Source organism: Nothobranchius furzeri, chromosome 6 (assembly GCF_043380555.1).
Source record: "Nothobranchius furzeri strain GRZ-AD chromosome 6, NfurGRZ-RIMD1, whole genome shotgun sequence".
Lineage (NCBI taxonomy): Eukaryota > Metazoa > Chordata > Actinopteri > Cyprinodontiformes > Nothobranchiidae > Nothobranchius > Nothobranchius furzeri.
Genome location: NC_091746.1, coordinates 69,860,890 through 69,886,188, shown reverse-complemented (window position 1 = coordinate 69,886,188; position 25,299 = coordinate 69,860,890). Strand labels below are relative to the sequence as shown.

General features: G+C 42.9%; 1 protein-coding gene across 3 annotated transcripts in view; it reads left to right on the top strand.

Moving 5' to 3' along the window:
* Positions 1–25,299, top strand: part of apc (APC regulator of WNT signaling pathway) — a 45,624-nt gene that overhangs the window by 7,679 nt on the left and 12,646 nt on the right. For 2 of the 3 annotated variants that reach the window (XM_015943292.3, XM_015943291.3), the window contains exons 2-9: positions 7,279–7,434; positions 19,962–20,049; positions 20,128–20,338; positions 22,422–22,530; positions 24,135–24,248; positions 24,828–24,890; positions 24,969–25,019; positions 25,092–25,178. In XM_015943292.3, the coding sequence (XP_015798778.3) occupies positions 7,300–7,434; positions 19,962–20,049; positions 20,128–20,338; positions 22,422–22,530; positions 24,135–24,248; positions 24,828–24,890; positions 24,969–25,019; positions 25,092–25,178 (858 nt within the window). In that variant the 5' untranslated portion in view covers positions 7,279–7,299. The remainder of the gene's footprint in view (positions 1–7,278; positions 7,435–19,961; positions 20,050–20,127; positions 20,339–22,421; positions 22,531–24,134; positions 24,249–24,827; positions 24,891–24,968; positions 25,020–25,091; positions 25,179–25,299) is intronic. The other variant, XM_015943293.3, reaches the window with a different exon arrangement.

Below are 25,299 nucleotides of genomic sequence, written 5' to 3'. Positions count from 1 at the left end.
GGATCAGATGATGGGTGGGAGAGCAAATGTCTGATTTGGGGGTGGGGGTATTGATCTGACCTAAAATCAGTTATGACATCAGACAGCTGATGGGTAATGTACTGATGCCAGATCAATGTGGTTGTGCTGTAGTATTGTGTGATACTGTAGACTTGTGGTATCTCAGTTTTGTGTGGTACCACAAGCTGGTAGTACTCTAGTGCTACTACTATTGCTACCTTAAAAATACACATAAAGAGGGAACCACTGCTAGCTGCGGCTATAAGGTATCTGATGCTACTTGTGGTGGTAACCCTTGAGCCCTCTGGTGGATGTCACATGTTAGTGGAGCAGTCTGGCTGCAGAAGGAGGTCTGTAGGACATGGGTAGCCTGTAGGTCTTCAGAAGATACCGCAGGGCCAGGCAGTGTCCAGCGGTGGCAGTTGCTAGAGAAAGGTCCTTGATCAGCTCCTCAGACGTTCACACAAAACCGCCTCTGCTGTTGTAGATGGTGGCAGCTCGCATCGCTGATTCACTGTCTGGAGGGGAAGCCGCTCACACTTAGGAGAAACAGCCCTTTTTGACCAGCGCCGCCGATGTGTGTGTGTGTGTGTGTGTGTGTGTGTGTGTGTGTGTGTGTGTGTGTGTTCAAGTTGGCCCCCCAGAGTTTAAAAAGCTGTCTGAGGTTTTCTGCACTACCGATATGGGTTTTTCTTTATTTATATGTAGAAGTCATGGTCAGCTGGTGGCCGATATCTAAGCCGATTTTTAAGTTAAAGTCCCATTGTCATCATCACACACTGGTGAAATTCATCTCTGCCTTTGACCCATCCCCATGGCAATATCATCCGGCCAGCCGCTAAAAGGGGCGTTTTGGTTTGTGCACGGGACCGCCCCCTTCTTCTTATTCGCTCCTGAAATGTTACTTCACCTCCGATGTTTCAAAATAAGATATTTTCTCTGCTCAGCTCTCATCCATCTGTTCTCCATCTTTTTTTGTACAGTTATTGATCATCTGCCCTTTCATTTTGTGTTGCTGGTTTCACATGAGCGCACTCCACACTGTATGATGGAGCTTGATTATTAAGAGCTTTATATGTGAGAAGAAGGATCTTAAAATCTATTCTGAATTTAACAGGCAGCCAATGTAGGGAAGCTAAGACGGGAGAGATTAGGGCTGTCGCGGTTGAGGAATTCCCCCTGCGGTGAGTCAGGGCAGCTCAATATTGCGGTATGCGATATTATTGCACCCTGTTTTTATATATGTACTTAGCAAATTTGTTTGTTGATTACTAAACTCATGGCAATATTTCCTTTGAAACATTGTGCGTACACATTTAAAAAATGTTAGAAAAAATACATGGCCGTTTTTAACACTTTATTGAATGCAGATCGAAGGGCAGTTACGGCATTTTCTGACTGAACTTAAAAATGACATTCAGGAGGTTTAATTTTGAAATGCAAATTTGGCTGCAACATATAACAGAAATAAAAAAAAGTGCCCGTTTTGTTTTGTAGTTTAAAATAAAGTATACAAAATGAGATGTCCTAGGCACTGTCATTTCACTTTCACACACAAGAATAACATAACTCGGTCATGTCCTTGTTACGCGCAAGGAAAACCAGCATGTTAACTTTATGCAGTTTGAGAGAGGATCTGAGAGGGGTGACAACATTTCCAGCGACACTAAAAACCCTCTCGGGTGGTGCGCTTGTTGCGCAAATACACATGTACTTACGTGCGACTTTGGAGAGCAATGGAAATCTCTCATGGTTGTTGCGCCACCATGTCAGAGGGTTTTCATTAGGGTCAATGGGTTCCTCCTGCAGGTAGCGAGTGAGCTCCAGCTCGGCTCTAACTCTCTTCGGGACGGTTGCAGAAGACGTCCTTGTCCGTGACTTCAGCAGGTCTCCAAACGTTTTTTTCTTTGCCGCTGGTGGCAGCACTGCCTGCTCCAAGGTCTCTGGCTGGGCTGCAGCTGACGCACTGGCACTGCTCCCTCCATCTTCCATGTGTACTATCTCCTCGATCAGCACGGACTTTACCTCTCAGCATGCGCTGTCGCGAGATTTAATCAAGTGCGGTAATGGCGGTGGCACGTCCTGCAGCGCGGTGGGTTTCTTAATATCGCGATATTTTCTTCTTGCGGTTACCGCGACGGCCCTAGGAGAGATATGATCTCTCTTTTTAATTCTCATCAGAACTCTAGCTGCAGCATTTTGGACAAGCTGAAGACTTTTAACTACATTCTGTGGACTTCCTGAGAGTAATGAATTACAGTAATCCAGTCTTGATGTAATAAATGCATGAACTAGTTTTTCAGCATCACTCCTGGAAAGGATGCTTTTTATCTTAGCAATAATACGAAGGTGGAAAAAGGAAATCCTACAAACCTGTTTAACTTTGGATTTGAAAGACATGTCCTGGTCAAAGATAACACCAAGGTTCCTTACTTTGTTCTCAGAGACTAATATAATGCAGGGTTTGCCTGTGTTCACATTTGCGTAGTGGCGGCCTCCAGCTATTTTTGTGCTGCCCCAGCCTGATTTCACTCTGCCCCCAGCTATATTGATCAAAATGTCCAGTTTTTCATCCAGGAGCAGGGATCGAGTTATGGGGGCTAGATATATTTCAGGGAAAGATCCAGTTTCTGTCTATATTGCAATATTTATGGACTCTCAGCGTAGCGGGATTCTGTTGAGCGGAGAGGATGCAGAGCGCTGATCGTTGGTGCGCCCACTGCGTCCGGCGTACGATACATTCTCAAGGTGGTGCAACAAAACTATTATTAACACATGATCATTCATATCTGTTTATATCCTCTGGTCCTGTCTTGTAATTGTTCCTGACGCGCTCTGCTCATTGTGTGCTGCGGTGATGTCACCTCACTGACGCAGCATCGAAACGCGCATTCCACTTTACGGTCAGGAGATCCCTTTGATCTGCTCAAAAGTAACTGATGAGGTGAAAAAGTAAGAATCCAGGCAGCAGTTTTTCTGGAGAGTTTAGAGGAGATGCAGGAAGATGAGAAACACAGGACAGGAAATAGTTAAATAAAAACAACAAAACAAAACAAAGTGTTTGAAAGTAAAATGCAGGTAGATTTATCTCCACTACGCTTTTTTTACCTGTATAAAACAATAAGTTATACACATGTAATATTTATACATCTGATACAATTCAGATCACCTTCAAAACTCAGTCACACACCCAGGGCCTTTTCAAGGCACTTTGGGGGCCAAGGCAAAATGTAAATGTTGACCAAGATGAGGATTATTAATACAAACCTAAAATGTTACTGAAATGTAGGTCAAATATTTAAAAATATTTTTAACTATAAATATCAGATGGGACAAAGGGAACTAAACACAAATCTAATGCATATTATTGTGCCTTTCATAATATTTTGCCTTTAAAAAAGTGAGGCAGTTGAATGCACAGAGTATGCATGTGCTGGCGCATGGTCAGGATGGTACCACCTCTGCCTCAATTTGAGCCAGGAAAAACCCTGTAATACCATTCAGGTCAGGTGACTGACTAAGCAATTTCCTTTTCTGAATTTCAGGTCCAAAGATGAGAACTTCAGTCTTGTCTTGATTCAGTAGCAGAAAGTTTAGTCATTCAATTTTTTTATGTCTTCAAGACAAGCCTGTAATCTAACTAACCGATTAGGTTCGTCAGGGTTATTGGTTAGATATAACTGAGTATTGTCAGCGTAACAGTGGAAGTTTATCTCATGCTGTGTAATTATTATACCAATTGGAAGCATATATTTATATATATATATATATATATATATATATACATAACATGCCACCCAGCTCCTGGTGCAATCTACTGTCATCTCCTGCCTCGATTACTGCAATGCCCTTCTAACTGGTCTTCCAGCCTGCACTGTGAGACCTCTTCAAATGGTCCAGAACGCAGCGGCGCGTCTGGTCTTCAATCAGCCAAAAAGAGCACACGTCACCCCTCTGTTCATTGAGCTCCACTGGCTACCGCTAGCAGCACGCATCAAATTCAAATTGCTAACACTAGCATACAAAGCCTGAGATGGTACGGCTCCCATCTACCTGAATCCTCTTGCAAAGGCTTACGTCTCAGCCCGGCCGCTCCGGTCATCACAGGATCGTCGGCTAGCAGTGCCTACACCACGCTCAGGACAATCCAGACTTTTCTCATGCATCGTTCCACAAATGTGGAATGACCTTCCAAGCACTACCAGAACAGGGGCTTCCTTTTCAATTTTCAAGAAACTCCTGAAGACCCTGCTCTTCAGAGATCATCTTCTTAACTAGCACCTTCCCTGCATCCATCCCCCCTCTCTACCGCCCACTCCTTTGTTCCCTCCTCTCCATGATTGATGTCAAGTCGTTGTTGTTGTTGTTGTTGGCCTCAAGGGCAACATGCCGATTATCACTTGTAAGTCGCTTTGGACAAAAGCGTCTGCTAAATACATAAAGCGTATATATATATATATATATATATATATATATATATATATATATATATATATATGTATATACCGTAAATCCTCTAATACAGGCCCGGGCCTGTATTTGACTCAAGCTCATCAAGCTCCAGGCCTTTATTGGAAGGAGGGCCAGTATTAGAGGCAGGCCTCTATTTCTATTTGAGCAAAATGAACTAATGGTTTGCTGGAGTTTTTGACAATTAAAATTGTGCCCACATTTTCAAAGTTAAACACATTTCTTTTAACAACGGTAGTTTCTGCTTCAGCCCTCTCCCCCCTCCCCCTGCGCAGCAGCCGCAAACTCACTGATGTGCCTGCAGCCTCTCGGAGTTCCTGCTGCTCTAAACATTAAAATAATTATTTCATTTTCTGTTCCTCACTTCTGATGACCTTCAGTGGTGTCTGTTTGTTGCAACAGCAGGTACAAAAACTAACTTGTTTTTATTTGACTATTTTTCTGTCCTGTCTGTTTATTATCTTCCTGCATCTCCTCTCAATCCTAAAGAAAAACTGCTGCCTGGGTTCATATATATTCACCTCATGAGTTACCTTTGAACTGCAGTTCTAAAATATCTACCGACCGCAAAAACAGCGGAGCGCTCGCTGTTTGGCGGCCGTATCAGTGATCAGTGCGTTGGAGGACAAGTTGATGCGCGCACCGCCCCGCTCCACAGCATGCAGCGAAATGCATCAGGCGCAAATAAAAGACAGAAAACATTAAAGGAATTGAACCGACATGAACGATCGCGTGTCAGTACCTACGGTCTGGCACAGCGCATTGCTGATCACAGAGAATGTGATCATACGATAATTCAATAGGGAGCGTGGTTTCACAGACGCGGAAGTGAGAGCGTCGGTGAAACGCCGGCTGCTCTAGGAAACCCCCGAGCGTTCGAGCGTCAACGAAGTGACACAGAAATGCCGGGCTTTCCAGAAGTAAGTAAGATAACTTACTATGAGCTGATAGTTCGTTGGATTGATCGGTAGGTTGGAAACTCTGATCATGAATCTGAAGAAACGATGACTGAGCTGTAAAGGCGACTTCCGTTTATAGCCGCGGTTTGTGACGTAGATGCGACGTGGAGGGAATCCCCGCGAGGGGCATGCTGGGAGTCCCTACTTCGCGGATTTTCACCTATGGCGGCCAGGTCTGGAACGCATCTACCGCGATAAACGAGGGATTACTGTAGTTCATACACCCCCTACTGCTGCTCCCCATAGTGTTCTGCAGCATAATCAGCACATTCTCTTTGAACTTGATAGTGTAATGACCTGGCTGGGGTTGTAAGCCAGGTGCATTCTGGGTATTGTGTTATATGTGTTTCCTATCGTTCTGCTAGTTCCTATGTGCTGATTTGCGTGTTGTGTGAGTGTTATGTAAGCCACAGGGAAGGTGATGTGTGTTCTGTGGAGCGGGTTGAATTAGCATGGTTAACTGACACCGTGACTCTGTGTGGTAGGAGCGTGATAGAGGATCGTGTCTGAAGCGTTATAAAGCTTGAAGAAAAAGCCTAATAAATGTCTGCGTGAACCCCTGCTGGTTGATTTAGGGACTATAACCCTGCCGCTGGGACGCTTGTACTTGCTTGTTACCACATTCCATCCGGCCACAATAAGAGACCGGCCATTATTTACCTCCGCTGACTCTGACACCGGCCAAAATTGGAGACCCGGCCTTTAATTGAATACCGGCCTGTATTAGAGGATTTACGGTATATATATGTATATGTATATATATATATATATGTATATATATATATATATGTATATGTATATATATATATATGTATATGTATATATATATATATATGTATATATATATATATATGTATATGTATATATATATATATGTATATATATATATATGTATATGTATATATATATATATATATGTATATATATATATGTGTATATGTATATATATATATATATATATGTGTATATGTATATATATATATATATATATATGTATATATATATATATATGTGTATATATATATATATATATGTATATATATGTATATATGTATATATATGTGTATATATATATATATATATATATATATATATATATATATATATATATATATGTATATATATATATATATATATATATATATGTATATATATATATATATATATATATATATATATATATATATATATGTATATATGTAGTACAAAGAATTGGTCCAAGCACTGAACCCTGTGGTACTCCACAAGTAACACTGGAGTATGGAGACTATCAAACCATCCGATGCATTTTTTGACGGTCTACACACCCATGTGTGTAGACCCCCAATGATCCAGGGGGTCAGGAGTTTGAGATGGACACTGTTGATGGCGTTGACCTCTGGTATGGGATCTCGTAGGCAGTTCAGAATGAGACCCGTCTAGTCTGGGTTATCTTCTGGAGACGGCGTCTAAGGTCCCTAAATGAGCCGTTGTGTCTGAAATCACTCTCAAGTGTTGCAGAGCAGTGTTTTGACCTGAGGTCAAATACGTGACATATATACGTGTTCTAAAGGTAATAAAATCATTATCACTACTGGTTTTCCTACACCTATGATTGAATCTAGCTCTCTGTTGATGTTAGCTACTAAAAAGAGGCGTTTAGCTTACTTACAGTACTTAGCTTCCTTGACGCAAAATCAACAACAGCCTTCCCTGTCGCGAGTCAAGATGGACGAATCCATGAATGTAAAGTTACAGTGTGACGTAGATCCGTCTGTCTCGTAGACAAGATGGCATACGCTCCAATAGACGTTTAGCTGTATTTATTTGAGTTGAATCCCTGAGTTCTGTTGGCTTTCCATCTGTGCAGGTCAGACGTAAGCAGTCCAACATGGCAGCAGCATCCTATGACCAGCTTCTAAGGCAGGTTGAAGTGTTGAAAATGGAGAACTCCAACCTAAGACAGGAGCTGCAGGACAACTCCAACCATTTGACCAAGCTGGAGACGGAGGCCTCAAACATGAAGGTGAGCACCACAGCAGGTAGGACTGCTGGGTTTGGCTTCAGGGTAAAACATTCTACCTTATTTAGAACTGGTGGGGGTTAAGGTCCCCTCTGTAACTGGAGGGTGGCAGGTTCACACCGCACCTAAGGTGTTTTTCCAGGAACACTACTCAGAGCAACTTGAACTAATGCAGCTCGGCCCGACCACCGTTCCCAAGGACACGGTTCGATATTCTGCTTTTATTTCCTCCCTGTTTTTAGTCTCTGAGGTACCTGGCAAGGCTGAGTCGGGCCGGCATTGTGATTCTGACCGCTGATTGGCTAGGGGGCGGAGTCACTTTTTACTCCATAGTTGACCTCTGGTATGGGATCTCGTGTTGGTATGGGATCTCGTGTTGGTATGGGATCTCGTGCCTGTGTTTCACTGCCTGCAGCCATTTCCTGGTTCAGAGTCTGACATAAAGCCATAAAACTGCACAAAATGTCCAGCAACACTACCATCTTTTAGCTAAGTTTTGTTTCTGTGGAGCATACAAGTGACCTTACACTGTTTACTGATCCCCTCGTGCAATTCTTCGTGAGTAAAAATGTCAAACATTAATGTGAAGTAAATATATTAAGCATTCATAATCATATTAATGTGTGAATATACTGGTCAATAAATCAATATTAAATTATGCAAGGAGACTAATCTGGTTTAAATGAAATCTGAAATCATTGTAGGAATGAACATTAGTGTCAACTCATTATTCATTATTGTAGAGCATTCATCATTATTAAAACCCTTTAGTTTTAAAATATGTTGCAGGTAAACATAATGTTTATAAATACCTTGTAAGTTTGAAAAGTTATTCTATGAGCCAAAACTAAAGGTAGCATTCTTAGAAGGAGATGGATAAGCAGTCTTGTGTCCTCAGGCATGTTGGTGTCTTGTGATATGGGTAATGCACAAGTTAGGAGATATTCAAAATGGACCTCCTGGTGTCAGGTTGGCACGACCTGTGTGTTAAAGAAAGTTAACTTTCGGCTACTTGATGAAATTCAGGCCTGAGCCACGCTACATATCCCCCTGCAGCTGATGAAGATGGTTAGTTCCAAGGCACCAAAAGCAACAAGAGTGAGGAAAACCAAACCCTCACACAGCAGAAAAGCCAGTACACATCCCAATCAGCACATTCTAATCCAAACTTAGCAATATCCACAGGCAGGGACCATGAGGAGAAGCAAGCAGGAAACATAGCGAAGCCGGAAGGCAGGAAACATGGCGAAGCCGGAAGGCAGGAACCCCAGAGCATAATCCAGAGCTGGAGGGAAGCACATGCCAAGAGATGGTAGGAGATGGCAGTGATGTCCTCTCTGGCAACAAGGACATCTGGTGGAACTCAGTACATCACCAAAAACACACACAGGACACCAACCTACAGGCAGTTTTAAGGACTAAAAACTTTTCTTTTTAGTAGAACTTTTTGTTCATAATTTTTTATTTTTTGTAAGCGTGTATAGTGTGATGATTGACTACATATTTGTTTAAATGATCAATTAGATGTGATAATTCCATATAAATATGAAATATCAACCTGATTGATCTTTCAGTGTTTAATCAGAAGATTATAGTTACTTTACTTATTCAGGGGCCATAAACACACTTCGTATTAATTCAGACAGAGTCAGTATATAGTTCATAAAATGAAGTTATTTATTTTCCCAAAACTACTGATTATACAAGTGTAATGGATTAGAATTACATTTAATTAAGGACGATAAGACATTAAAGATCCATATCTAGTATGAATCCCATCTTACGGACACTGGGTTATTTAAATCAGAAGATTGGATCTTTTTATTACAGTATAATAATAACACTTTGCATTAACTGAGAGACAAGAGAAGAGAGAGAGACTTTCAAACGTTTAAGGAAATTTATTTACTAAATAATTTTAAACAATTTAACACCACTAACTCACTAATGATGAATGTTGGAATGAAGTGTGAGGTGAATAGTGTGTGTGAATAATGTCAAGTTCAGAACCTCCGCATCCGGAGAAGCAAAGTTGAGTGGGAGATGATGTTTTGCTCCTAACTGATCAAGTTTGAGCCCCTTGGTCATAAACACATGAGACGCCAGTTTTGTCGCTTCCACATACCCTTCAGTGAGACCTCCACGATGGATCCAGAATGCCCAGGTCCTCGGACCTTCCTTCTGGTACTGGAGCCAATGGTACAGCATCACAGCATGACAGACTAGTCCTTGGATTGTCTCCAGGTAAAAAGCGACAGGTGTTTCACAGCGTCAAAAAGAGGACCGTCCTTGGGTCTGCGGGTTCAGCTTTTATTCTGAAGGAACCGTTGTTGGTTGATAACAACGACAGATTTTTCCCAGCTTGATAGTTCTTAGCTTAAAAAGAAAAGTACAGATGGCATGTCCATACTTCGCTTAACATGCGGTGAACTCCAAGGGATCTTGAATACTGGACTTAAGATGGCGTTGGAACCGTTTTATTTATCTGGATGTTTTTGATTCTGGACGAATCAAAGCTGACAGATTTATAAATACCACAGAGACTCTGCCACGCTTCAGACGGGGAAGGTTCTGATTGGATCAGCAACAGCAATGGGTCGTGTGATTATTTACCTTAGTGTATCAGTGTGTCTAGTGACTAGAATAAGTCATTTACTTATTAAAACATATTAATCATAATATTGTGATTTCACAGATCGGTCACATTGTATTATTGACCATCAGTTATTTTGATTAGCTTTATTGAAAATAGAGTTCTTTGATCTAATGAAAGAAAAGAAAAGAGTCTTCATCTTCTGTCTTCCTTGCTGGAACGTAAACAGTTTAGAAGCGAATGCATGACCTTGAGGCTGTTTCATGCACTCTGGCGCCGTGTCAAAGGGAACTGTGGTTAGAGGATATTAACCTCGAGAAATGGCTCCTTCATCACGTTACACAAGACAAGGTGTGAATGGAATGATGGATATGAAGTGGATTAATGTGATGTATGGGGTATTGTAATGGAACTAGATGTTTTACAGATTTGTTCATAAAAACCATCCGATGCCAGTGTGCAGCCTACAAGACCCTTTTGTATGAGTTGCTCCCGGCGGTCTAGAGGAAGGGCGGCCCGAGTGGTGAGTCACCGGACGTCGAGGCCACAAGACTCAAAGATTAGTAGCTTCCTTTGAGTTCAGCTTCCCCAGCCATGGGATGCAACTCGGGGGTCTGCAGGTTAGGTGTCTCAGGTGTGAAGTAGCTCTGAAAAGAGCTGTTGTCTGTAATCACCCGCAGCGTCACAAAGGCTTTTGACTTAAGGTCAAAGGAGTAGATGGTTTCAGAAGGCTTCTTCCCCGATTTGGCCGAATCGGGAGTCAGCTGGAAACTGAATTAATCGTGAAGTAATTTCTGGTTCGTTAAAACCACATTGTTGATAAATTTGGCAAATGAGAATTTGACACGTTTGAGGACTTTATCAAAACATTTCTCAGACGTCACGCCTTCACTCAATTCAATTCAAGTTTATTTATATAGCGCCAAATCACGACAAGAGTCGTCTCACGGCACTTCACATAATAAACATTCCAATTCACAGTTCATTAAGCCAATCAGAAATAATGTTTCCTATATAAGGAACCCAGCTAATTGCATCAAGTCACTGACTAGTGTCAGTGACTATACAGCAATCCTCATACTAAGCAAGCATAAAGCGACAGTGGAGAGAAAAACTCCCTTTTAACAGGAAGAAACCTCCAGAGAATCCCGGCTCAGTATAAGCAGCCATCCTCCACGACTCACTGGGGATCGAGAAGACAGAGCAGACACACACACTTCACTCCAATCCTCCGAGAGGTTAACTCTTTGTGGGAATGAGAATGTTTTAAACGCTTATGTGAAGTGAATGTTACTTATTTTAATGTGTTCGAGTATATTAATATTAATTAGAGCACAGATTATTCAAACATTTGATTTAAACATCTTGTTCATTCAACACATGATTTTTCCAACTTCTGAGTTTTAAAGTCAGTAGGGACTTCGAGTAGGTTGACATTTATTTAGAGTGGGGATTCAGCAGTGAGCAAAGATGTTTTGTCCTCTTGTACGGAAACAGGAACTGAGCAGAACTTTCTGGATTTGGAGGCCAGACGGACTGTGGGTTTATGTCTTCAGATGAAAGGTTACTTTCTGGTCAATTTGTTGGTGAACATTTGACCTTTGATACGTTACACATGCGCAATTTATGTTTTTGCTGTTGAGTAAATTTCTGTCTGTAGCACAGAGCTGCTGTTCCAGAGCTGCAGATCAGTGTTGGAACGGGAGAAGAGAATAGCTGTGTGTGTGTGTGTGTGTGTGTGTGTGTGTGTGTGTGTGTGTGTGTGTGTGTGTGTGTGTGTGTGTGTGTGTGTGTGTGTGTGTGTGTGTGTGTGTGTGTGTGTGTGTGTGTGTGTGTGTGTGTGTGTGTGTGTGTGTGTGTGTGTGTGTCACAAGATTATGAGGACACACACGGCAAATTAATAAAATTATGTGGTTCAGAGTCTCCAAAAGCAAAACATCTCTTTTTTTTTTTTTTTTTTTAATTATATTTTTATTGAAAGAAGAAAACAACAGTACTTGCAATTACCAAAATACAATTAACCATTCTTCATTTTTTTCTAGGTAAATAACAACAATCAGACAGAACAACAACAAAAAAAAGGGGGGGGGGACAAGACAATTAGACAAAAAAACCATACCAAAAAAAAAAAAACAAAGCCCCCCCCCCCCCCCCCCCCCCCCCCCGTCCCACGCAGATCAACACAACCGTCAAACATATTACCGGAATATAACAATAACAGAAGTACAATTAAACAGGTAATACCTCTAAACTAGTAAAATAAGAGATAAAGGGTTGCCACTTATGAAAAAAACTGGCCGTGCACCCTCTCAGCGTATATTTAATTTTTTCAAGTTTTAAAAAAAACATGACATCTTTAAGCCACTGGGAAACAGTAGGACACTTAGCAGACTTCCAATGTAACAATATCAAACGTCTCGCTAATAAGGATGTGAAGGCAATGATATCCTTTTGTGTGGAGTCCAGTATAAGTGAGCGGTCAGGAATCCCGAATACCGCAATCAGAGGACAAGGATGAAGAGTTACCCCAAGAACAGTTGACATAATAGCAAAATACCCTGTCCAGAAACGTTGTAACTCAGGACACAAAAAAAACATGTGGCTAAGGTGACAAGGAGAACCCTGGCATTTATCACATTTATTTTCCACTTCCGGATACAGTTCAGAAAGTCTGGACTTAGAGAAATGCACCCTATGAATGACCTTAAATTGGATAAGTCCAAGACGAGCGCAGGAGGTGGAAGATCGTACTAGGGTTGTCACGGTATGAAAATTTAACCTCACGGTTATTGTGACCAAAATTATCACGGTTTTCGGTATTATCGCGGTATTTTTTAAACGGTGTTGCATATGTTCAGAAAGCATTGATAGTCCTGTTCTACACAAACTGAAATAGTTCTGAAAAGGTTTAACAGTGTTTATTAAACCTAAAATAACACAAAGCCTTAGCAAAAGTGCAACTTTTCACAAGTAAAGGAACAAACAGCTTATTTTTCTGGAACATGTTACAGTAGTCAGTGCAGGTTTAAATTATACAAATCCAAACATTCAAAACATAAACAATATGTAAACAAATCAAAGAAACACCACTTGTTTTCTCATATACTTGTTTTCTTCATTATCAAAATGAAAATCTAAAACTCCAGTCCACACTTGACTTGAGCACTGTACAAGTCAACCTTAAAAAATATGTATTTAAAATAAATAGCCACTTTAAACAAATTACTAAAATAACTACTACACTATGTAATCAAATCCAAATGTTCAAGTATAAATGGCATTGAATAAGTAAACAAATCCATGACAAGGAACTAATTGTATATTTCTCTTCATCATCAACAAATAAGATGCTTCATCCAGCAACAGGGTGTCCGTGACACGGTTTAAATGCTGCCAGAGGACGCTGCGGCTGCAGTATATAGTGACTCGTTGCATTCTCCCTCAACCAAAAGTCCTCGCGTCATGCATTTAAGCTAAAATGCTAATGTTAACTTACCTTGCACCGGCTGTGGAGACGTGGGTGATCGTCACGCAGATGTGCCATGAGATTTGAAGTGTTGCTGCCTTCTGCAGACACTTGTTTCCTGCACGTTCTGCAAACGGGATAGCCGTCTTCTATTAACTGTCCCTCAGCATTTTTCAGAAATCCCAAATATGCCCATACTTCCGATTTAGTCTTCTTTGAGGGCTGATGGATGTCCTGGGCGCTGCCGTCGCCTCCTTCGGCCATTATTTCAGCTTCAAAGTTTTGGTGCCGTTGCAAATTAAAAAGTGCGTGTGCGCGCAGCGGGAACTTCAGCTGAAGCGACGGTGGCTGGTAAGGGTCATCGCGCCGAAACCGCGGCCACGGTAAACCCACCGAGATAATATAGTTTTTTAAAAACTGGACGGTTATTTTTATTGTCAACTTTTTTACCGGGGTTTACCGCTATACCGGTTACCGTGACAACCCTAGATCGTACCCTTGCTATAGCCTGTTCCCAAGACTCCTCATGTATTCCAATTCCTAGTTCTCCTTCCCATATATCCCTAAGCTTAACCTTAGAGTGGTTACTAAGAGACAGAATAGCATCATAAAGTTTCGAAATGGTTCCTCTGTGATGAGGAATAAAATTTAACATAGTTTCCCACCGCTGTTCTGGAGGTAAAAAGGGGAAATTCGGGAAACACTTGGCAACAAAATTTCGAATTTGAAAATAGCGAAACAAATGGGTAATAGGGAGATTATAACGAGAAGACAAATTGGGAAAACTATCGAACACACCATCCACATATAAATGTTTAAACTGTCCTATACCCTTGTCACACCACACTGAGAATGTCGTGTCCAAAAGTGAAGGGGGAAACAAATGATTGTTGGTTAGAGGACCCGAAGAGGATGGCATTACAAAATTATTGTGTCGTCTAAACTGAAACCAGATTTTGAGTGTGTTAAGAACCACCGGATTATCAGTATACAAAGAGGGTTTTACGGGTAAAGAGGAATAGAGCAAAGCTGGTAAAGAGGAGCCCTTACATGATAATAGCTCCAATTTACACCACGAGGAACCAGAAGATTTTAGCCAGTAGCAGAGTTTTTGAATGTGAGTGGCCCAGTAATAAGCTAGAAAATTAGGTAATGCAAGTCCTCCACTAAATCTGCATTGCTGCAGCAACGTTTTAGAAACCCTAGGCGGCTTCCCTCCCCAAATAAAAGAACCAATAATCTTGTCCAGTGAAGCAAAGAAATGTTTAGGCAAAAATAAGGGAATTGAGTGAAATAAAAATAAAAATTTTGGTAGGATGTTCATTTTAACGACATTAATCTTACCGATTAAAGAAAGCGGGAGATTACCCCATCTTTGAATATCAAATGTGATCCTAGATAAAAGAGGAGACAAATTTGCTGATTTAAGGCCAGATAGAGAGCGAGTCACGTTAACCCCTAAGTACTTAAACCCAGAGGGACTAAGACGAAAGGGTAGATCGGACTGTTGGAGTTGACGTGCTGCCGTATTAACCGGAAAACACTCACTTTTCCCTAAATTTAATTTATAACCTGAAAACGAGCTGAAGTTCTCCAGAATACTTAAAACAGCAGGAATGGAGCGAGCAGGGTCAGTCATATATAATAACAAGTCATCCGCATACAATGATACTTTATGTGTAATTCCATTACGGGGGATTCCCTTGAATACAGAAGAAGATCTTAATGTAATGGACAGCGGCTCGATGGCAATGGCAAAGAGTAAAGGTGACAAAGGGCAACCTTGACGACAACCACGACCCAGCGCAAAATAATCAGAATAAACATCATTAGTATGAACACTGGCTTTAGGGGATGAATAAAGAAGCTGAATCCAAGAAGTGAATTTATCACCAAAACCAAATTTCTTCAAAACTGCAAACAAGTATTCCCACTCCACCCTATCGAAAGCCTTTTCAGCATCTAAAGAAATCACAAGTTCAGGAAGTTGAGATAGATGCTTTGAGTAAATAACGTTAAAGAGTGTACGGGTATTAAAAAATAATTGCCGTCCCTTTATAAAGCCATTCTGCTCTTCGGAGATAATTTGAGGAAGCACATCCTCAAGGCGAGACGCAATTACTTTAGCCAATACCTTTGCATCGGCATTAAGCAGAGATAATGGCCTGTAAGAATTACAGGAAGTTGGGTCCTTGTCATTTTTAAGAAGGAGCGCTATGGTGGCCTGCGTGAAAGTAGGAGGTAATGAACCTGATTCCAAGGACTCGTTAAACACAGACAAAAGCAAAGGTGCCAGTTTACCAATAAATGTTTTATAAAATTCAATAGGAAACCCATCCGGGCCTGGGGCTTTATTAGACTGCATAGCTGTAATAGCTTTTAATACTTCATCAGCAGATAGTGGGGAGTCCAGTTGCCCGGCCTTATGAGTACCGATAACCGGGTTTGAAAGAGACTGAAGAAATTCATTCATTTTAGCTTTATCCGTGGGAAATTCTGACTTGTACAACAAAGAGTAAAATGCTTTAAAGATAGAATTAATTTCCAAAGGATCTGTAGTAATATTATCATAAGAGTTTTTAATACCAGGTATCACACGTGAAGAGGCCTGACGTCGTAACTGATGCGCCAACAAGCGATTAGCCTTGTCACCGTATTCATAATATGAGCCACGACTGCGTAGTAATAAGTGCTCAGCCTCTTTGGTTGACATAAGATCAAATTCGGCTTGCAAATCAAGGCGCTGCTCGAGTAATTCTGGAGAAGGATTCAGTGCATAACTTTGATCAAAGTTACTAATTGCCACCGTAAGTTCTTTAAGCCTGGCAAAACATCTCTTGCCCGCCTTTGTTTAGCTATAATGGAGGACACTGCGGACTTTTCCGCGTGTAGTAAACTCCGCCCACAGGCTCAGGGATTTCCACATTCCTGAGAAGGGTTAGGGTTAGGGTCACTGATTTATATGTGAATACGACACCGCCGTTAGAGGCCGAACTCACGCCATCCAGCCCCTCCAAACTCCGACCATGCGGACGCTAATGTGTAAGCGCCAAAAAGCACCAACTCATAATAGGGACACTGAAAAATGTAAAATAAAAATAGTGAATATAAAACACATGCACCTGATTACAAAAGTCAAAAATGTTAAAAGCTATCTATAAATTGAAAATGAAAAGAAATTTTTAATTTGGATTTATCTTAACAGTTAGCAGATTTAACCATTCTTTGCTGTCATGAAACAAGTCGTCAACTCAGATCTTCAGAAACCCACAGCATGACAACATGAAAGCCACCCAAGTCTGCATGTTATGTTTAGACATGAAATGACATGCATGCACACCAGCATACTCTCAAAACAGAACTTGGATAACTGGCGACAAAGAACAGAGGACGAGGGAGATTAAAATAAAGAGAGAAAAATCATCCCCCACTTAATGTCGCTGCAGGAGAAGGTGGAATTAGAGGCGGGTTACCAGGCGGAGGTTAGGGAATACCAGGTGGAACCCTGGTCAGCAGATCCTTGTCTAATCGATTCCCCAACAGACAGATCGAGGCCCCCACGAGGGTCAACCGTGCAGAGAAGTGATGGAAGAGCGCGTACGCCAACCCAAGTGACAAGACAGCAATTGAAACGTGTAGTGAGGAAAATAAAGTCAGAAGAGGATCAGGAGTGAGTCACAGGCTGAAAGCTGAGGCCAGAACCTAAAGAAAGCTCATGCAGGACTCTGTCTAAAGCACTAACCTGAACCATGGTCGGACCATCGAAAGTGACACTTTTCACTGTAGCAGGAGACAGAGCAGAGGAGATATCATAGAAAGGAGACAGCTTAACATCAGGATCCAAGTAGTATAGAGACCTCACCACTGTGGACCACAGCACCACGCGAGACTGACACCCACAAAGTCTGGTATCGCAGATCCACCTAAGTGGAGATGTCATGGCGATCATAGTAAACATTGGCCTAGAGCGCAGGGGTGCTGACTAACCAGCGCAGACCAACAATAACAGTAGTGGTCTGTAACACATGCGATCGGGGAGTAACTGTCATTAGACACTTAGAGTCCTTTGCCATCGCCCCAACACCGCACGAGCTTGCAGTCTTGTCACGCAGAAAAGGGGTTCCTGGACAAAGGAAGGGAAGGTCGCGTGAGAAGAACACACACGCAGGTCAGAGACCAGAAGAACGTCTGACGTGTCATCATGGAAAGCGACCACCTGGCAGCGCATGCAATTTGACTTGAGTATCATCCACCCAGTTACCATCGACCACTTCCTTCAGTTGGTAGATATCCCCTGGGGACATGACCGGCAAGTTGATGATGAACGCTAGCTCTCTAGCGTCGGGGTCGGCCCAAAGTGGAATAGCATAGCCATAGTCGGACAGGCAAGTGGTCAGCAGCTGGGTGTGGGTGTAATCGTTCGAGACCAATGAGCATAGTTCATTTACCGCAGCACTGGTCTTATGCAACCCCTCGCTGTGCGTGTTCAGGACCACCATAGAATGGAAGTCAGAAGTGCCTAGCAGCCTCATCCCATGATGTTGGTGAATCGCCAGCTTACTCAGGGAAGGGACCTACCCTTCAAGCTCGATGACATGACGTTTGACAGCGTCTATGTTGGGCTAACAAGCTCAAATTAAAAGTAGAACCAAGTGCATTAGCAATGGGGAAAGAACTCCGGGAGGAAACGTTTCTCCCTACGGTTAACACCAGAGAGCTCTGAATTGGTAACAGTGAATTTCTGCAGCTGGACTAACATGTGAGCAACATCGGCTTCAGAGTGCCACATCGTAGTATGAGTCCAGTTGGTACCCATCTCAGAAAATGCACTAATGAAACTTGGCAGTTTCCGAGCGCAGACCATTTCAGGGTCGGACTTGACCAACTCCTTCTGGGTTAATAGTTAGCATGCAGTCAGCAAGCATTGTATCCATCTTTTACAAGGAATTTGGAGTGCCATTTTAACATTTAATCAACAAGTATAAAAGTAATCTTTTTTTGTCTGTAACACTCTCCACTTAACTGGTAAATGTGCTCTATTTGTATAGTGCCTTCTTAAGGTTCTAGAACCCCCCAAGTCTCTTCACAACACAAGTAGTCATTCATCCAATTGCACAAATTCACACACACTGGTGAGGATGAGCTATGGTGTAGCCACAGCTGCCCTGGGGTGCACTGTCAGAGGCAAGGTCTGCCGTACATGGGCGCCACAGGTCCCTCCGACCACCACCAGCATGCAAGGGTGGGTTAAGTGTCTTGCCCAAGGACACAACAGCAGCATTCTCTGTCTGGAGCCGGGATTGAACCTGCAACGTTCCGGTTACTGGACAACCTGCTCTACCTCCTGAGCTGCTGCTGTCTCTAATAATAAACCATAATATAACCATGACAGAAGGTGTTCTTTAACTGGTGCAACTCCTAACTTGAGCTGATGAAGGGTAAATCAGCCTTTGTGATAAAGGGAGAAGCTGGATCATCTGGGAGGGGCTCAGAGTAGACCCACTGCTCCTCCACATCAAGAGGAGCCAGTTGAGTCTCTGGTGATGTTTTCCAGGCACATCCAACCAGTCAGGCATTATGTCCAACACTTGGCAGCTGCATAAGATGAGCTCCCTGCTTGCTTTTAGCTGGACACTAGCCTCCAAGCTGTGTCCTTGACTCCCTAAATTACCTCAAGTTGCTCATTTCTCTTTTCTTCATACTGCCCTTGCATGTGTGTGCAAGTTTACTTGGATGCACGTATGTGTGTGCACGCATTAGTGCATGCGTGCATGCTTCTGTACATGTGTGTGGCTGTATAAATGTTGATTGACAGGTGTGATTCTCATGGTGTTTCTCAATGTCAAGGCGCCTTGCTTACGAGGACACAGTCCTTCCTTGGTCAAAGAAAACGGTTAAATGGAACAGACTTGCATCACATGACCGCGGCTTCCACGTAACGTTACGTGACACGGGAGATAACGTTATATTTTATATGTATTAGTTTCAATATAAATATATAACGAGCTTTTAACCTTTTTACATTGTGTTTATGTTTATTAAATTAAAAATGTAAGTGAGTTACTGCCCGCTGGCCACCGAAGCTGCAACTACTAAGCAACTAACTACCATAGATAACTTCTTTGGATCTAAAAAGAACATTTTTAATTAGCTGACTTATTTTTAAATTTGAAAATTGTCCCCGAAGTAGCTGCTGGCTTCTGATCTGCCGTCCCTTTTGAAAATACTGCGATGTATTCTGGGTCATTTTTGACCAAAGGCTAGGCTACAAGACACCTCCCGTGTGTCCTTGCTCAGCTAACTAAACGGCTAACAAACGGAAAACACACGCCTCGGTAGAACGTGAACTTTGGAACACGTCTTGGCGGCTCCTGATGACAACCGGGGCGGGGCCAGTACATCAAGGCGAGGTTCCTTGGCATTGAGAAACACATTCTCTGGCTGACCTTTGACCTTCTCATTGTGTTACAGGAAGTGCTGAAGCAGCTGCAGGGAACCATAGAAGAAGAGTCAGGAGAGGTGTCTGGCTCTCAGCTGGAGCTGATAGAAAGACTAAAAGGTGAATAAAACGAACACACACAAACATGCCACATGTTTTACTCCAAGGTGCTTCCTCACTGGGTTCGGTTTTGTTCAGTAGGGATAAGTCTGGACTCGGCCGGTTTCAAGCCCAAGACCAGGCCTGCTCTGCCTCCTTCCTCCTCAAGCTCGGCCTCCTCTTCCTCTGGAGCAGCTGTGGGTGCTGGAGCTTTGGGTTCTTCTGTGGCTTCTGCCTTTTCCCGGAGAGGACCGCCATCTGTGGGCAGAGACGGCCATGATCGCTGCCTGGAGGAGCTGGAGAACGAAAGGTTTTCAAAGTGCCTTGGGGGGTTGCAGCACTCTAGATGATGCCACTTAAATGCAGGAAATGAACTTTTTTTTAAAAACTTCACACAGTAAACATACAACACAGGTCAGGTCATTAAAGAGCAAGTCACCCCCTACCAGAGTCTAGCTCCACTCCCACTTCATGTTTGAAAAATGCAACAAATGCCGTTGCCTGGCAGACCGAGAGGGCGGAGCCGCTAACAAACACACACACACAGGCTCACAACAGCATTGTGACATCATAATGTATCAGTTTACATCATAGCATACCTCTTAGCCAATAGCGGTGGCAGATTTAAATTAAAATACAGTGCAGAGCTTTTACCTGACAACGGCACAACACAAGACAGTTTTAGGCAGAATATTTAAATTTTAACTAAGATGCACTGAAGTGCCAAATAAATGACGACACGTGTCTACAGCACAATTAGACACTCGTTTATTTAGTTTATCAGCAAAAAAAAGTTGATTTGGGGGTGACTTGCTCTTTAAGCCAATCAGTAAGAAGTTTCCTATATAAGGAACCCAGCAGGTTGCATCGAGTCACTGACTAGTGTCAGTGACTTTACAGCAATCCTCATACTAAGCAAGCATGCAGCGACCGTGGAGAGGAAAACTTCCTTTTAACAGGAAGAAACCTGCAGAGGATCCTGGCTCAGTATAAGCAGCCATCCTCCATGACTCACTGGGGATGGAGAAGACAGAGCGCACACACACACACACAACAGAATTAGGCAGGTGTTACATGTGAGCACTGTCATTTTATTCATTCCAAAACATTTAGGCCTAATTACTGGAACTTGGAATTGGTTTGGTAAGCTCAGTGACCCTTGACCTGGTCAAACATAAAAATTTCATCATTTTGAGGATTTTAACAAATGCCAGTTTGATCACTCAGTCATTTCTGTAATTTATGAAGAAAAACAAACAGAAAAAAATGCGTTATTTTCCAAATAAACAACTTTTTCTTCCTGGGGCGTTTATTGTAAATCAGTCTTGGTCATGTTATGAACGATCTAAAAAATAAAAGCTTTTGTATCGATGCTTTTTGTGTATCAACAGACTGATCTTAGCGGACAAAACGTCCCATTGACTTCCATTCAAATCAGTTTTTGATCCTGTAACATCTACAACAAACAGTCATGCTCTCTGTGATCTTAAGCTTTCATTTAGGAGAAAAGTAGTCAAATTTATGATTTTTACTCTTCACCACCAAATTCAGTCATTTCTCCATATGTCGCCCAAGCGAAAGTCTTCAGATCTTCTGCTGTTTGTATTGAATTCAAAAGGTTAACCTGACCTTTGAAAAGTAACTCTAATCCTTACCTAGTACGTAGCTGTAGCTCTAATACACTTGATTCAGTGGTTGAATCACCTGTGCAGCAAATCATCAGGCTCTGCAGAAGCCTGCTGATTGAAATTAGGTGTGTTGAGACGGTTAAAACCCGGCCCTCTAGGACTCGGAACTGAATACCCCCGAACGAGAGAGTATTGGCAGAAAAATTAGCAGGGTGTGGAAAGTGGTCAGTGTATCCTCCAGCACTCCAAGCCTATAGCAGCATAACTACAGAGATAACTCTGGATAACCTAGCCTTTTAGATGGAGGCATGTTGGATGCGGGGCAAGGGAGAGCCGTCTTTACTGACTGTACACTCCACCTCCCTCTACTCCCCCACTTGTCCAGATCTGGAATAACATCAGGTTTTAACCATAGACCCTATCAAATAAAAATGTTTTAAGCCTATTCTTAAAAGTAGACAAAGTGTCTGCCTCACAGACTAAAGCTGGGAGCTGGTTCCACAGGAGAGGAGCCTGATAACTAAAAGATCTGCCTCCCATCCTATTTTTAGATATTCTGGGAACCACCAGTAAACCTGCAGTCTGAGAGCGAAGTGCTCAGTTAGGAACGTATGGAACAATCGGGTCACTGATGTATGATGGAGCTTGATTATTAAGAGCTTTGTATGTGAGAAGGAGGATCTTAAACTATAACCATAAAGTCACAAATCAGCTGATCTGGCAAACTCATCTTCTTTTGTGTGATTGGCTGCTTCTCCTTCACAGGTCACTTTTATTGTCTGAACTGGAGAAAGAGGAAAAGGAGAAAGACTGGTACTACGCTCAGCTGCAGAACCTCACCAAGAGGATCGATAACCTGCCCCTCACCGAAAACGTAAAACCTTTAACTTCTACCTAGAAAGTTGGGGTGGGTTAGACGATCTCGGGACAACATGTTGTAGCAGCTACGCTTCTGAAAATATTATCACTCAAAAAGTAAAATGCAGAGGTCCGACCTCCTCCCCTCAGACATGCATCTAGAAAACAGGCGAATACCGGTGTCGTGGCATAAAGTGGTGGCTCTGCCACAAACTGGTCCTCCCCCTTGGTGCAGTTTCTGACAAAATCAGCTGTAATGTTGGACTTCAGCTGCCTTGCTGTGGTGGATTGGGATCCCACACTAATCCTGAGGTTACAACAAAACGAAGGCTGGAGAAAGTGTAGCTGAAGGAAAGAAAATTAGATTTAGGGAAACAACTACGGTGCCAGGGTTGGTCAGACTGCAGCGATGGCTAAGTGATGGTCAGAGAGAATGATGTATGTGACAACTTTCCTCCTGTCTCTCAAAAGCTAAAGGTAGCATCAGCTGCAGCGTTCTGCTCAGCAGTCCAGCTTCAGCTGCTGAGTCCAACTGCACTCAGCAGCTGAAGCTGGACTGACACCGTCTACCTCGCTAACAGAGCGCCGTGATTAGCCCAACAAACCAGTAAAGCGCTGTGATAGGAACGCCACGGATGTCAGTCAAACAAGTAAAACAGCGCTCCAGCACGAGACAAGCACAGAACAGCAGAGAGCAATGTCGCGGCTGCGTGATGGCAGACCGAAAAAGGAGCGCCGTTTGGAATTTTTTTACACAGCTTTGCAGATTTCAAATAGAAAAAAATCTGGAGCGTGTTAACCATTTTTAATCCATTTTGAGTTTTCTAATGAAAACTTTATTTGCCTGAAAATGTTCCCTGTATTTTAAATCGTACACACGATTTACTAAAGGAAAACTTACAAAATAATTAAGTAATCAATAATACTTGACTTTTCAGACAAGATTCTCATATTGATGACATCATCAGTATGAGAATCTTGTCTGAAAACTCAAGTTTTATTGATTCTATTTATCTTAATAAATCCCACAACACTAGATGGTACTAGACTAGTAGTAAAAAGTATCAGTATCGGCAATACCAGCCCCTGTATTTACTTGGCATCGGATCGATACCACATTTTGCAGTATCGTACAGCACTAGTTCCTTTAATGAGAACGGCAGACTAACGGCATCACGGGCGCGCTGCTGCCCCCGTCAGGTCGGCGGTGTAAACAACACTGCTTCACCTTCATATCTGAGACCCGCCACCTGGGTGCTGATTTAAGTAGGTGGACTTTGCCTGAATGCACATTTAAAGACACCAAGTTGGAGGTCTGATAGCTCCAATAATAAATTAGAAAAACAATTCACCTGAATTTCAAAAACAAACCAGAAAGGATAATAAAAACGTATAATTTAATCAGGAGGAAGCAGAGGTTGAGGACTTTAGGTTGGGCTCTCCAATCCCTCTCTCTCACACACACACATGCACACACACACTCACACACACACACACACACACACACACACACACACACACACACTCCTGCTGAAGGAGGGGGGTTGGTGGAGGGATTAAACGCCGATGTAGGTGAGGTGCATGCTGGGAGGTGTAGATGCTGATATTGGCGTGTCTCAGTTCACCCTTCAGACAGACATGAGTCGTCGCCAGCTGGAGTACGAGGCTCGCCAGATCCGCTCAGCGATGGAGGAGCAGCTGGGCTCCTGTCAGGAGATGGAGAAGAGGGCTCAGGTAGGTGTCGCGCACCTGTCTGTCACCAGTAGTTAGTGGTGATGTCCACCTGCAGCTGCAGGGCTCCGGATGGAGACGTACCACACTTCACACTGGAGGCGTCAGCAGAGTGGAACGTTGACTTTAGCTGCACGCCAGCAGACAAACTCTGCTGCTGGACTCGCGGGGTCACAAAACGCCGTGGGTTAATACAATCCGCCTTTAGGCTAAAACTCAGGGAGTCATGTTTGATGCCCTGTCTCCACTAAAGCCTGGAAAACGTCTGGAACCATGCAGGCAGTCAATCAGCTGTTGGCTCACACATATAGATGTGATCTACAGAGATGTCAAATCGCTCTAGTTGGAGATTGACGGGGTTTCACACTGAAACTGTGATATCCTGTCTAGCGCTACGCTAACCGCAAAAATGTGTCCCAGAAGCGTCGCAGCAAAACTAGAACCCGATCTTATCTGCAGCGGCGCAGACTTCTGGGATGCGCTTGATCATTTCCACGTCACGGCGGGTCTGCATCGCCTGTAGACTGTGATGCTTCCGACGTGAAGCGGGTTATCTGGTGATTTGTGTGTTTTGCCCTTTAGACCCGCGTGTCTCGCATTCAGCAGATAGAGAAGGACATTCTGAGACTTGGAGCTCAGCTGCAGGTAAGGCCACCTCTCAGGTTTGTAACACCTGCCAAACCCAGTCACATGGTCTCACCTGAGAAAACTGTTTGAGTGCAGACAGAGGGCGCTCCGAGTGCAGCTGATGGCAGTGGTGTGCCGGGTGCTCAGGTGAGCATGCTGACCTTTGTTTTGATTAGTTAAAAGTTTTCTCTCGTTTTTAATTATGTTTTGTTTTTTCAGAGTTCTGGAAGTCGATTGGACCAGGAGCCGGCCAATGAGACCAGCTACTCCGTACCTAGACGCATCACCAGCCACCTGGGAACTAAGGTAACTTGGGCCTCCTTCCTAGCGTCCTCTGCAGGTGGAGGAGGAGCTGCTTGTGACTCTGTCGCTCACACGTCACCGGCTACACATCACACCTCAGCTGACCTCACCCATCATGCATCAA